The 13,938-nt window shown below is 58.4% G+C and overlaps 1 protein-coding gene across 3 annotated transcripts; it reads right to left on the reverse strand.

The window, feature by feature from the left end:
* Positions 1 to 1,169: 1,169 nt before the first annotated feature.
* Positions 1,170 to 13,402, reverse strand: PIK3R2 (phosphoinositide-3-kinase regulatory subunit 2). 3 transcript variants are annotated; one of them, XM_028132494.2, is made up of 17 exons: positions 13,275 to 13,402; positions 12,128 to 12,161; positions 10,878 to 11,633; positions 7,860 to 7,952; positions 7,496 to 7,546; positions 7,283 to 7,414; positions 6,994 to 7,201; positions 6,456 to 6,541; positions 6,198 to 6,306; positions 6,011 to 6,109; positions 5,696 to 5,876; positions 5,484 to 5,609; positions 3,825 to 3,967; positions 3,432 to 3,608; positions 2,841 to 2,912; positions 2,499 to 2,669; positions 1,170 to 2,239 (listed from the first exon to the last, which is right to left on the reverse strand). In XM_028132494.2, exons 3-17 carry the CDS (start codon positions 11,197 to 11,199, stop codon positions 2,032 to 2,034), a joined length of 2,178 nt encoding a protein of 725 aa, XP_027988295.1. In that variant the 5' UTR covers positions 11,200 to 11,633; positions 12,128 to 12,161; positions 13,275 to 13,402; the 3' UTR covers positions 1,170 to 2,031. The 3 variants fall into 3 exon arrangements, with proteins under 3 accessions (XP_027988295.1, XP_008154628.1, XP_054573250.1); XM_008156406.3 differs by lacking the exon at positions 12,128 to 12,161; XM_054717275.1 differs by lacking the exon at positions 13,275 to 13,402 and having other exon boundaries at positions 12,128 to 12,277.
* Between the last annotated feature and the right edge of the window lie 536 nt (positions 13,403 to 13,938).

Genomic DNA, 13,938 nt, shown 5'->3' on the forward strand with positions numbered 1-13,938 from the left:
ACATTCCAGTCGTGACAAGGAATCAGACCTCACAGGAGGAAACGCCCACAACCTGGCCTGGAATACAGCCAGCACCCCAAGGCTACAGCTCCCAAAGCCCGCGTCCCCCTCCAGTCTGGGGAAGCGCCCCGGCCTGCACACACAGGCTCACAGCAACAGGCTGGGAGCCAGGCTGTGCCTGAAGTCCCCATGGCTGGATGAGCCACCCATACCATCCCTTTGGACCCGTAACAAAGCCCATGTCCTTCCTGAAGTCTCTGCAAAACGAAGCAACGCAACGTTGGGAGCTAGTCAGGTGCTCTCTGTGCTGGGCGGGATGGAAGAAACAGAGAAATACAATTGTCAGGCTTATAGGGCAATACAATCTCTAAGGGCCATCGGTAAGCTTCCCGCCTCAGGAGAACAAAAGCCCAGGAAAAACTCGCTGGACACCAGAAGTCAGGCCACACAAGGACTGGAAACTGTCCTGAAGGCCCTGACTGTACACCTGCATTCCAAACCCTCCAGCTCAGGCCCAAACCTACTGATGACAAGTTTCCCACCAGCGACTGCATATAAAGATGAAACTCGAGCTACTGGGCGCTGCCATCATGGACCCAGTGTCCCCTTGGCTCAGCGCTGTGCAGCCCTTCCCTTTGGATATTTCATCTTCAACCCCTTCCCTTAAATAATTTGTGTTCCTTAGTCACCATCGGAGATGGCTATTTAGCCTGCCCACGTGCACCACCCACCATGCTCACCTTTCAGTAACTGCTTACAATTCTGGGTGGACTCATACACATAAGCCCAGCTCACATGGAAGAACTCCTTGGGTGGCGTGGTAGGGGTTGTGACTATTGACCACACGTGGCAACGGGGAAGTTGCACATCAGGGTATGGCCGGTGGCCGAGTGCTGGGACTCAAACCTAGGGGGCCAGTAAAGAGCTGGGTTGGAGTCTGGGGTCCCCTGATCAAGCCAGAGTTCAGGGTTTGAACCTCTCTTGCTGTGTGACCTTGGTCAGGTCTCTCAACTTCTCTGGACATAAGCAGCTACACTGGGGGGTCGGGGCTGGGGATGTGGGCCCTCACGGGCAGCCCGAGTTAAACCCAAGCCCACCTCTGTGTGACCACGTGAATGCCAGGGCCCCCAGCGGCCCCCAGAGCCAATAACAGAAGCACCCACTGAGTTCAATGTTTTATATCCACATCAGTGTCAACGTACCATACAAAACCCACCTGACAGCCTAGCTGGGCAGGCGGGGGGCGGGGGGGGGGTGTCCATGGCAGCATAGAAAACCGGGGTTCTTGTCCCCAAAGAGGAGAAAATGGGTTTACAGTCAAGGAAACAAAATCAGAACCCAACATGATCAAGAAGAAGCCTTGACACGGCATCGAGCGGAGGTGCTGTGGGCAGCGGTGCGTCTCGGCTGGCCCAGCGGGACCTGCCGCAGCCTCGGTTCCTGGGAAGGCTGGGGTCCGATAGGGCCCCGCTCTTGAGGTTATTTTTAATCATTTTGCTTTTGGGGGAGGAGGGCTTCTGGGCAGCAGCTCCATGTGGGGGTAACCGGTGCGGGTTTCACTTCAGGGTTTGGAGGGGGAAGTTGCGTCTGTGGGGCTTCGGGACCCGCCCGGCCCCAAATGTCACAGCTGAGGTTCTTGGAAGTGGCCCAGCGAAGTTCCTTCCTGCCTTCTTCCTGCCCCGACCCCAGGTCTATGGCTTAAAAATCAGGGCACCAGGCTGGGGCTGAGCACCCCAGGGGCCTTTGTAAACATGGCAGGTACAGGCAGGGGGAGCTTGGGGGGACCCTAGGAACTGGTGGGGGCAGCCAGAGCCAGGGGAGGGCAGTGCCCATGGGGTAAGGGGGCATGGGGTGGAGGAGGTATGCTCCTCTAACAGAGACGTAGAGAGACAGAAAGGACAGAGATGGGGGTAGAAAGAGTGACAGGAAGAGAGAGACTCAGAGAAAGCAAGCGAGAGAGATTGAGACAGAGAAAGATTCACACAGAAGAGAGACAGACAGACAGAAAGATGGAGTCCTGCTCTGTATGAGTCAGCGGGCGGTGGGGGGGGGCCCGGGGCCCGGGGCCCGCACGGGGTGTGCCAGTGTGACGGTGAGGGCATCGTTGTGTTGCACGAGGGAGGTGTGCTGATAATGCAGCACCAGCTCCTTCAGGGACCCGTACAGGTTGTAGGGCTCCGCAAAGCCCAGGCCGGTGGCCGTGCGGTAGATGACACAGTGCTTGGTATCGCCGTCCACCCTGTGGTGTGAGCAAACAGGCGGTCAGGTGGGCACCTCAGGGGCTCCCCCGGCCGCTCCCTCACTTCTCAGACCCTCACCTGGTCCAGACCCCAACATCTCTGGCCTGGACACTGTCCCAGCTTCCTCCCCTACCCCCAGTAATCCCTTCTTCCTGTGGCAGCCATGGGGATCTTCTTCCCAAAGTCTAGCACACAGTAGGTGCTCAAGAAGAGCTCCTGGAAGGAACAGATGGCTCCTCCACCCCCACGGGCACTCACACCACAGAGCAGGCGTAGCAGCCCCGCTGGCTGCTCTCACGGATGAGGAAGGTCCCATCCCGCTTGCCGTTCAGCATTTCCTCAGCCTGCGTGCGGTTGATCTTGCCCACATACCAGGTTCGTTCCTCATGGTGGGGGAGGTCATCCTCGTCCTCCATCAGTGCATACTGGCTGTGGGGGAGGCGGGGAGGGGCGCTGGTCACGTACCCGACAGCCTCTGAGGCCCCCTGCCACCCGGACCACACTCCCTTCCTGGTGACCTCCTCCTCATTTTGCAAAACCCACCCAAAATGGCCCTTCTCCTGGGAAGCCCTCCCTGCCACCCTTCGTGTGGTCACTCACTCTTCAGTCTCATTTTTGATTCCCAGCCACTCGTTGATTTTCTTCTGCCGGGCGCCTTTCTGGGTGAGCCAGCTGGGAGGAAAGGGAAAGGTGGGTGGAGCAGCAGAGGCAGGGCCAGACCACAGGGGTCCAGTCCAGTCCAGCCTGCCCAGAGGCAAGGGCTGACCAAGGAGGGTGGGTTTGGGTGCAATACCACCGGTTGCCACAAGGGGCCAGCCTGAAGGTGGAAGAGCCTGGCTGGTTCCGCCAGGAAACCCCCTATTTATTCTGTTTCTGTTAACCCTTGTGGAGCCTCCAGAACGGGCCACCCCGCAGGGTCATATCACCACCAGAAACTCCGTCTTAGGGGCTGCACACAATGCTGTTGGCCTTCGCACGCACAGCGCAGTTATCTGTTCTGCGTCTCAGTTTTCCTAGCCGGAAAGGGGAAAGTTTACAAAGGACTTGGAGACGACAAAGTATGTGCGTGCATGGTTGCTCAGCACAGTGCCTAGCATACAGCAGGTGCAGGTAAGCATCTAAGGCCCAGGTGGGAGAGAGCCCTTGCCAAGGTCCTCATAATGGGGTCACAGGCAAGCGTAGGGCACTCACACCAGGTACTGGTCTCGGATCTTGCGCAGCTGCATGAGGTCTGGCTTCAGGCTGTTCATGCGCTTATCGATCTCCCGGTTGTCCAAGGCCTGCGTCCGCAGCTCCTGCTCCAGCTTCGTGCGGCTCTCGTGGATCTCCGCGATGCGAGACTTGAGCCGTTCTGAGTTCAGCAGGATCCTGGGGGAGGAGTGGCTCAGAGGCCGTGGACGGCTCCCAGCCTCTAAGCCTTTGCACATGCTGTTTCCCCGATTTCTCCTCTGGTGAACTCCTATTCAGCCTTCAAAGCCCATTTCAACTGACCCTCCCTCCCCCTGGAATCCCAGCTGCCCCCTCTACTTCTTTTCTTTTCCCACTTGCATTGCACTAGATAGGGTGGGGTAGGGCAGGACTCACCTCTGCATCTCTTTTTCATTGCCCTCACGCCGGAAGCGCTCCAGATACTCCTTGCTGCACTTCTCTTGAGTCTGGCCCTGCTCTTCGAAGATCTTGATGGTTTCATTGAAGGCCTCGATTGCGGTGCGCTTCATCTGCAGTTCCTGGAGGAGGGGGTGAATCTTAGCATCATCTGGGACTCCCCGCAAGTCCCGCATGAGGGAGATGGCAGATCCCAATTCTTTGTTCAAGCTGTTCCATCCACTAGGCATGTCATTCCTCTAGCTCTTACTGCACCAGACGAACTCCTATTCAACCTTCAATGCCCCATTTCCCCAAACACACTCCTCTTTTATAAGCTCCTTTGGGCGCCTTACAAACACCTAGACTTGTTAGCACTGCTGATAATTAATGATAAATCTAGTTGCTACCGTTCATGCGGTTCCTTCTCAGAGTAAATGCTGTACCAAGCATTTCCCGTGCACCATTTCACAGAGCCTGCCAACAGCCTCCTACAAAGTCAGAAATATGAATGGGGAAACTAAGACTCAGGGAGCCTAAGTCTTGTCCAAGTCACGATGTTCCTAACAGATCCCAGGCAGGCAGCTTGTCCACTCAGAGCCTCAGCAGACGCATCAGTAAAAAGAGGACAAGAAAGAAATCCTTCAGGGACCGCAGGGGAAGTGAGCCATTCCCAGCCCGAGAGGGACATTTGATCTGAGCAAGCTGCATCTCAACTTGCCAAAGGAGTTTTTCAACACAGTTCCAGAGTAAGAAAGCCTCCCCTTCCCTGTTTTAGAAGATGCTGTTCTTTTTTTTTTTTTTTAAATATATTTTTATTGATTTTTTACAGAGAGGAAGAGAGAGGGATAGAGAGTTAGAAACATTGATGAGAGAGAGACATCGATCAGCTGCCTCTTGCACACCCCGCACTGGGGATGTGCCCGCAACCAAGGTACATGCCCTTGACCGGAATCGAACCTGGGACCCTTGAGTCCGCAGGCCGACGCTCTATCCACTGAGCCAAACCGGTTTCGGCAAGATGCTGTTCTTTAATGTGACCTCCTGGCTGCCTGTCTAATCCCTCAGATTCCTGTCATCACTATAAATAACCTCTAGGTTGAAGGGGACGGAGAAGGAATTAAAACACACAGTTCCAGTTGACAGATGGGGAAACTGAGGTACTGAGAGATGCACAGGTTAACCGAGACATCTCTCATGTCCTAGCCCAGCTGCTCCTAAGAGGCTGACTGGCATCATCTCATTTGTTCTTAAAAAAAAAAAAAAAAAAAGAATAAAAACACATACGCCCTAGCTGGTTTGGCTTAGTGAATAGAGCGTCAGCCTGCAGACTGAAGGGTCCTAGGTTCAATTCTGGTCAAAGGCACATGCCCAGGTTGCAGGCTTGATCCTCAGTAGAGAGTGTGCAGGAGGCAGCCAATCAATGATTCTCTCATCATTGATGTTTCTCTCTCTCTTTCTCTCTCCCTCTCCCTTCCTCTCTGAAATCAATAAAAATATATTAAAAAACAAAAACCACCACGTGCATTTATTTCTATGTTTTTAGGGCAGCTCCTGGTGCTAAGTGACTGCTTTGTGACCTGGAAGTAGTTGTCTGTCCCCATGGCCTTGCCTCTGGCCTCCATGCCTCATCTCCCCATGTGCGCAGGCCCGAGGTACCTGGGAGGTTCGTGTGTACTCCTCGTAGAGCTGGTCGTACTCGCGGCTCTTGTCCTGGTACTGCTGGTGGTAGACTTTGAGCTGGGCACCCACTGCCTCCACGCTATCTTCCTTGACAATCTGGTCCTGAGGACACCCAGTGTGACCAGTGAGGCCACCTGGGCAATTCAGGCCCGGGGCCACCCTCTCTGGCTCCTGCCCAGGCCCCAGACCTGCTGGTACTTGGACACGGGGTACAGGAGCCGTGTGTCCAGTTTGGCATTGTACTGGGCCAGTGACTCATGGCGGTAGTGAGTGATGAGGTCCACGACGGAGCAGAAGGTGAGCGGCTCTGAGAAGCCGTAATGCCCGTCACGGTGGAAGACCTTAATCAGCTTGTTGTTTCCACCTTTCCTAGGGGTGGGTAAGAGGGGGTGTCACCAACCAGGAGGACCCCAAGCCTGACTTCCAGGTTTCCTGGCCCTGACACAGCACATGGCCTCCTCCCACCTCTCACCCCAGTAGTCCCCAGAGGGGCAGGCCCCCACCTAAGGGTCAGGGTATACTCTCCCTGGATCTTGCTGGAGGCATCTCGGACCAGGAAGGTGCCATCAGGTGTGTCCCGGAGTTTGTCATTCACCTCCTCCCTGTGGGGACACCCAGGATTGGGGCCTCCCATTGGAGACCCCGTCCTCCAGGCTTTGCCTACCACATGACCCCACCCCACAACCCTACCTGGAAATGTCACCCCAGTACCACTCAGCATCCTGCAGAGCGGGCTGGCTCCCCCCATTAGCCAGCCCTGCTGGGGCCGGCTTTACTTTAGGCGGTTTAGGTGGCAGAGCTGGAGGACAGGAAAACACACACAATGAACACCAATTCTGTGCTGTGGTCGGCTCCCCCTGCCACCAAATCTGCTGATGCTGGCGGGGCCCGGAGTCTTCACTCACGGCCCTCCAACAGTAAGAGAGGGTGATACAAAAAGGGGGTCACCTGGGGGTGCGACCTCCTGCTCCTCCAGGTGCTCCTGAAGCAACTTCTCCACCAGCAGAGCTGGGAAGTCGGGGTTGGGCTCAGTCCTGGGGGAGGGGAGGGGAGTGAGCAGGTAGGGGGATCTGCACACGCGTGTGCACATGGTCCTGGATGTGCTTGCACACCTGCGTGAGTACACATGAAGGCTGGGAAGCAGGGCTGATGGCGCAGGCAGGTGTGGGAAGCCAACCGCGGCTTATGTGTGTGCAGTAAGCGCTCAATAAATACCTCAGACCTGAATGAGTCCAGCACCCAGAAGGGAAGGTACAGGCACCACACAGGTGCCTCTCCTCGGGTCCAGGCCCCAAGTCCTCTGAGGAGGGGTCTTCCTGAAGCCCAGGTTCACCCCTTATTATCCTTCCTACCACCCCAATCACAGCAGCTGTGCTTGCTACCCCCTTTCCCCCCACCCCCCAGTCTCGGGCCCTTCCTCCACCTAAACCCGCCCACTCGCCCCTTCCCTCCCCAGGCCCCGCCCCCACAGGCGCAGGCTGCTCACCCGACAGGTGCGACCCCTGGTGGCGGCGAGGGAGGCGCACGCAGCAGCAGAGGCCCGAACGCAACGCCCAGGGCTCGCACAGCAGGACCCGGGGCAGGGGCGCGCCGGGCCACCCGGCTCAGGTGCTGGAGCAGGAAGCGCAGCGTGAGCGCGTGGTGCAGTGGCAGCGTCGGGGGCTCAAGAGTTGGCCCCACGGGCCCCGCGGCCTCTGCGGACAGACAGCAAAGCGGGATGAGCTGGGCTTTTACGCTCCGGCCCCTCCGTGCCCAGGGTTCCCCACAAGGCTCACCTCGCAGGGCGCGGCAGGCCTCTGCAGCGGCTTCCAGCGGCACAAGGGGCGCAGGCAGTGCCAGGAGGAAGCCCTTGATGCCATCGGCCAGGGCTGCCGAGTCCCACTGCTCTAGGTCGCTCAGGGACCAGTCTGTGGGTGCAGGAGGGCGATGTCTGTGGGGGCTGTTGGGGTCGACTCCCTGTCCCCCCACCCATTGAAGCACTCCCTCACCTGTGCATGGGGGCGGCAGCTCAGGCCTGTAGAGGGATTCGCTGTCTAGACCTGGTGGGGGAGGAGTGAGACGTCTGTCAAATGCTGCTCTGATCCCTTATAGAGGTGGGGTGTGGCTACTCCACCTCCCAGAGATAAAAGCAGGGGGAGGGGAGGGGGGTGGGGGCAGAGGACACAGCACATGCAAGGGCGGTCCCATCTCCCCTGGGAGCCATTCCTTCCCCAGTTCAACAAGGAGGCCCGGGGCGTCTGGCCTCAGCCTTCTCCCATGCAGAGTGAGCCCAGCAGCCCTGTTAAGGGGTGAGTCGCCCATCACCAGAATTAAGCAACAGAATGCAGGGGTTGCATCAAGGCCCAGGCTCACCTGTCCGCTCAATGGCCTCCACAAGCTTTACCAGCAGTGGGGGAGCCACATCAGGTGGGGAGAACTGCTCAGGTAGGTCAGGGAGTGTGAGGCCTGGCAGGGAGGGGACAGCATGTTGGCAGGATCCCCAGAAGGACCCTAGCCCCCTTCTTGGCCTGCTGCATCTCAGCTGGGGCAGCTCCAGGCAGGGCCCAGCTCAGGCAAGGGCCTGGCATCTGGACCACTAGCCCGGGAAAGCTAGGCCCTGTGGCTGAGGGTGGGAGGACCAAGTTAGTGGCAAACCATTTTCTGGGTCAAGACAGTCACACCACCTCAGACCGAGCGTAGTAGTTTGATTAGTGTCCCCCCAAAATGATGTCCACATCCTGATCCCCAGTACCTGTGACTGTGACCTTATTTGGAAATAGGGTCTTTGCAGATATAATTAAGGGAAGGATTTTGAGATGAGATCATCTTGGGTTTAGAGCCCTAAATGCAATGACTGGCAGCTATAAGAAGAGAGCCACGTGCCCAGGCCAGTGTGGCTCAGTTGGTTGGAGTGTCAACCGAAACGTTGTGGGTTCGGTTCCTCATCAGGGCACATACCAAGGTTGTGGGTTCAATTCCTGGGTGGGATGCATACGGGAGGCAACCCATTGGTGTGTCTTTCTCACATGGATGTTTCTCTCTTTCCCTTCCTCTCTCTCTAAAATCAATTAAAAAAGAAGAAGAAGGGAAGCCATGTTACAACAGAGGCAGAGATTGGGGTAACGTGGCGGCCATAAGCTAAGGATGTTTGGAGCCACCAGAAGCTGGAAGAGGCAGAAAAGATCCTCCACGTGGAGTGTGGCCCTGCTCACACTTGATCTTGGACTTCTGACCTCCAGAACCATGAGAAAATACACTCCTGTGGTTTGAAGCCACCTGGTTTGTGGGAGTTTGTGGCCCCGGAAACTCACACAACAGGTTTCAGCCCCTGCCACTGCTCACTGTGCAACCTCACGCCCAGGAACCACGTTCTCCGTGCCTCAGTTTCCTCAACCGAGAAACTGGCATTACCTCTTCCTTTTCAGTGGAATAACAACGTGGTTGGTAGAGTCTAAAAAGAAAATATCCCCATCTAGGTCAGAACACCTCACTCCAAAGACTTTCTCTACTTTCTAAGTCATGTTGCCTTGAAAAAGTTATCTCCCCGTTTTAAAAATGCTGAAATCAACCTCCCCCGCCCCCCCCCCCCGCCCCCCAGGGAAAGGGGCCTCCCTGGCCCAGCCCCTTCAGGCTCTGAGCTTCCCAGGGGGCCCTTTGTTTCCACAGCTCCGCCTGCATGGACACCATTGGATGCGGTTCTGGCCCTCGGCAGGGACGCCCTGGCACACAACAGGGGCAAGCAGGGGCCTGTGGGGCCTCGCTGAGTGATGGGCCAGGTGGTGCCTCAAGCTGGAGGAAGGCCCAGCTACAGTGAAAAAGCCCGAAAGATTAAAAAAAAAAAAAAAAAAAAGTGAAAGAACAAGGGGCGAGAAGGTGGGGCTGCCACGGTTCTGTGACCAGTTTGTGACATGGGGAGGGAGGGTCCATCAGAACAGCCATCACCCCGTTTTATGGACAAGGACCTGAGGCTCAGAGAGGGAGCAACCGCACCGTGGTGTACAGCCCCGTGACACTGGGGTGCTGCACGCGGCACCCTGCATGGGATGGGATGGAGGAAACAACGCAGCCCCAGCATGCTCCCCAGGGGGGGTGGTCCCAGGATCCCGGTGGGGCAGGGTCTGAAGGCACAAAGAGACCAGTTCTCCCTGTTTCCAGATGAGGAAACTGAGGTTTGGAGAGGCCCCTCCCCACCAAGGCACCCAGCCTGGAAAATCTGGAGGGCAGGGCTACCGCCCTGAGCGGGGATGTGTGTGGGGGCTGGACCTGGGCCAGGCAGGGGAGGGAGGCGGCTGTTACCAGGGAGAGAGGCAGATTCTGGCTGGGAGCCCGGATGGGGCCACCTCCTGCTCTTCCAGGCCAACACAGGGCCCAGGCCCAGGCCCTGGAGACACCAGATGCTGCAAGTCCCAAGCTAGCACCACTCTGCCTTGGTGCCCCCATTCCCCCCTCTGTGGGCATCAGTGTCCCGATGGCACAAAACCAGACAGGCCCTGGGTGGGGGCCATGGTGTGTCCCAGGACCTCCGCCTTCACTGGGTGGTCCCGAAAGAGTGACCCGACTCCCATGCACCTCAGTCTCCCCATCTGTACATGGGCTTCCCCGGGCTGCTGTGAGGCTAGAGCAGACCATGCTGGGCACTCAGCACCCATCAATCTCTTCCCCACACCGGAGCCTTGATTTCCATGGTAGAACTCACCCCCCCGCCCCCGGCCCAGCATACAGCAAGTTCAACATATGCTCAGTGCCCATGAGTCTCTACCCCAGCACGCCCTTGAGAAGGGGGGTGGCTGAGGGTCTTTCGGGAGGGTGTGCTGTCCTCACACGGCACCTGCTGTATGGCCTCCATGGAGCGTCCACCCTTTCCTGGTTTCATGGCTCCCTTCATTTTGAAACCAGGTAAAATCAGGGTAACAAAGGGGGTGCCTCAAGGAACCCTGGCTACAAACCATAGAATGAAGCCAAATGGAGCCTCTGAATGCTACTAAAGACTCCCCACTGTCTTCAAAATTAATCCCAGGACGTCCTCGAAGCATGGCCCCCGTTCCCTGAACCCATTACATTCCCACCTCATGGACTCTGTCCTGTTAGGCCCATTGCCTAGAGCCCTTCACCCCAGCTCCTTCCTTACAGCCTTTGTTGTCAGCTAATCACAATCTTTTCATTTCTTGAACCAGGCTCATGAGGGCGGGGCCAGGCCTGTGTCTACCCCTGTGTTCCCAATACTGTGAGCTGCGTCTAGCCCTTGACAGCAGCGTAGCCAACACTTGTCAACTGACTAAACGTCCTTATTCCTTCCCTGGAAGAGGCACCATTGCCTATTGAAGAGGAAACTGAGGGTCTAAGGGGACCCCCCCTCCCACATCCCTGACAGAGTCCCTGCCTATGGCTCACCTGGCTCAGGGGGCCCCTCTTGGGGCCTGGCAGGCAGTGGGCGGGGGCCGCGGGGACGAGGGCCAGGCCGGGCCAGGGTCACCGGCCCCAGGAACTCCACGTAGGTACCAGGGAAGTCACCGCGCTGCCGAGTTCGCTCATTGAGGCCAGGTATCCAGCCCACGTTCTGCGGGCAGCGCTCGCTGCCCTCGGCCACACCCAGGCCCTGCAGGGCTGCCCGGCTTACCACCAGCACGTCACCGGGCAGCAGTTCCAGGTCCTCTGGCCGCTCCCGGCGGAACGGGTACAGTGCACGATATTGGAAGCCCTCAGCGCCAGCCATGGTGGGCGGGGAGGGTCTGTAAGGTCAGGTGGCTGCTCGGGGCCCCAGTGGCCCCATCGGCTGGGTGGGGGCCAGGTGGGTCCACTGGGTTGGCTTGAGGTGCTCAGACCTCTATTTCCGGCGAGAAGTTACAGGTGACTATAGGGGATGCTCATGCCTTGTTTTCCGTCATTATTCCACAACCCTTACAAGGGTCACTCGTCGCTCCGCCCATCATTCATCAACTGGTGGGAGGGGATCGCCAGTGTGTTCTCTGGTCATTCAGTTGCTGCGAAGCCCCCTCAATCCGAAGGGCTGGACTGGGCCTGGCCCCTCACTCTCTCACGTGGTAGGCCATAGGCGCCCGAGGCTGGCGGTTCTTCCAGCTGTGCCACATGAGGGGCCCGAGGGCACAGGCTGTCACCATGCTCGGCGGGGGACCAGGGGATGCTGACCTAGGGGGAGACAGGCAAGGCAGGGGCAAGGCCGCATAAGCCCGGTCGGACTCCTCCCACCCCCAACCCAGAGACAGGCCCAAATCCCGGGTTGGAATCCCCTGACTCACTTGGTACCCTTGGGCTATTTCCTGTCCCTCTCTGGGCCTCAGTTTCCCCAGCTGAAAAGTGGGTGCAATAATAGCTGTTCCTTGGGGTACCTGCCCCAGATGTACTGTATGCTGGGTAAACAAGCTTTGTTAGAGATGGGAAAACTGAGGCTAAGGGCGGGCAGGTCTTTGTCCTGCCAGGAAGCCACTACTCAAAACCCCAGATCTGCCTAACTTCCAGGCCCAGGATGGATGAGAGAAGGTAGCAGCCACATGGCCAGCTGTAATCAGAGCAGGTAATGCTCAGGGAGCTGGGGGAGCCCTGAGGAGGGATCGGGCCAGCGGAGGACAGGAGGCAGTAGGGGCACAAAGAGGTAGGAAAGGAGGTCCCAGCAGATTACTCACCCCACCTTCCCACAGGCAAAGGGGTCTCTGATCTCTGCAAAGGAGACAGGAACAGATGAACAGGAGTCCTGGCTGACTCAGCGCAGGGCCCACAGTAGGTGCTCAGAACATAAGCAGGTCGGTGGGAGGCTGAGAAGACCTTAGCCCCAGGGTGAACGGTGGGTGGCAGGAGGGCATGGCGGCTGCCAATGGAGAGGCTGCTGTTTGCAGGGTGATGACCAACCCCCAGGAGTCCCCAGTCTCAGGGAGACAGAGCTCAGCAAACACACATCCCCAGTCTCAGCTCGGCAGGTTCAGTCCTTCTGAGAGGTTGGGGTGGGGGGTGCTTTTCTAGAGGGCAGGTCCCCACTAAAGACAGAAGCAGGCACTGGCCACATGCAAAGGCTTGAAAGTGGGAAGTTGCTTGGATGGCTCTAAGGAAGTCACGGACCACGCAGGACCTCTGCCCGGCAGAGGGTGAGAGGGTAGGAGCATTATTCCTCCTCCTCCTCCTCCTTCACCACCACCACCACCACCACCACCGAGAGCCCTAGGAGGTGTGGAAAAGAGAGCAGAGGCTCCACATTCCGGGGCCCCCCAACTTACCCGCTCCCTGGCCCCTGTATCCCCATGCTACAGGTGGGGAAACAGGTCCAGAGAGGGGACGTTTAGAAAACCGCCTGGATTCGCTTGTCTGCACTCGTTTGCACACGCCCGGTGTGCGCACCGGGGACCAAGGCTCCCCTAATCCAAGAGGCGGGGTAGCGGAGGCCGGCCTGGCAGGGGCTCTGCGGCTGGATGCAGGGCCTGCGTGCTCGTGAGTGTCCAGACGCACACTCAGGCCTGCGCGGACCCCCGGAAGTGGAGCCGAATCCCGACCCTCATACCTCACTATGCTCACATAATGCCTGGAGCCCCTCATTTCTGCTTGACGCCCCACTCCCAGCAGGGCCTCCCTCCATTCCTGGCCAAGGCTCCAGTCCCTTATCTTTGCCTGGAGGCCCCCGATCCGCCCCCTCCGTGCGGGTGGCTGCACGGCTGCCAGGTTGAGTCCGAGGCCTCCCGCTTTCTGTGGTCTCCCCAGGTCCCACGGGCCAAACTCTGCCGAGGCGCCCGCATTTGCACGCACCCCCAGCCCCGCCTGTCACGCCGGCCGGCCCGGACTTACTGGTCGTGGCCACTAACGCCGACGCCGAGTCGGCCGTAACGCAGAGCCGAGCCTGACCCGTGGCTCCACCACGGTCGCCGTCAGCGCCACCGCGGGATCCCCGCCTCCGCCGCCGCGGTTCCGAATGACCCGGCCCACCCCCGGCGGAAATGGCCGAGCACATTCGGGTCGGGCGGGAGAAGGGAGGCTGAGGAGGAGCCCGGAGACGTCGGAGTGCTTCCGGAAAGAGCCGAACATACTCCCGCGGGACTGGAGAAGGGAGGTAGGGTGTCCCCGAGATGCTCAACATTTCCGGAAACAGCCGAACGCGGTCGGGTCCTGTGAGCGATCCGGAGCGTAGCCTGGGTTTTGGGACACCCGAGCGATTCTGGAAATAGCCGAGCGCAGTTGGGCCAGACGACTAATCCCGAGACTGGGCTCAGCTAGGCTCGCCTGAGCTTAGACGTCCCCGAGTGACCCCGGAAATGGCTGAGCATAATCGGGCCAGATGAGTGATCCTCAGGCCGGTTCGGCTGAGCTTAGACACCGAGCGGTTCGGGAACTGGCCAAGAGAGCTCCAGTTGGACTGGCGACGAGGCTGCGCCCCGAGACCGCGGGGTTTCTGGAAAGAACCGAGCGCCCTCGGTCCCAAATGAGGCCCTAGGAGTTCAGAACCAGAGACGGC

This window comes from Eptesicus fuscus, chromosome 6, assembly GCF_027574615.1.
Source record: "Eptesicus fuscus isolate TK198812 chromosome 6, DD_ASM_mEF_20220401, whole genome shotgun sequence".
NCBI lineage: Eukaryota > Metazoa > Chordata > Mammalia > Chiroptera > Vespertilionidae > Eptesicus > Eptesicus fuscus.

What these genes read in the sequence shown, in the direction of transcription:
- PIK3R2 (XM_008156406.3), bottom strand. Translation starts at nt 11,199, where the DNA reads ATGGCTGGCGCTGAGGGCTTCCAATATCGTGCACTGTACCCGTTCCGC. An exon ending in AGAGGGGCCCCCTGAGCCAG is followed by an intron (nt 7,953 to 10,877) that starts GTGAGCCATAGG and finishes CCTCCCTGCCAG; the next exon opens with GCCTCACACTCCCTGACCTA. An exon ending in AATGAAAAAGAGATGCAGAG is followed by an intron (nt 3,609 to 3,824) that starts GTGAGTCCTGCC and finishes CTCCTCCCCCAG; the next exon opens with GATCCTGCTGAACTCAGAAC.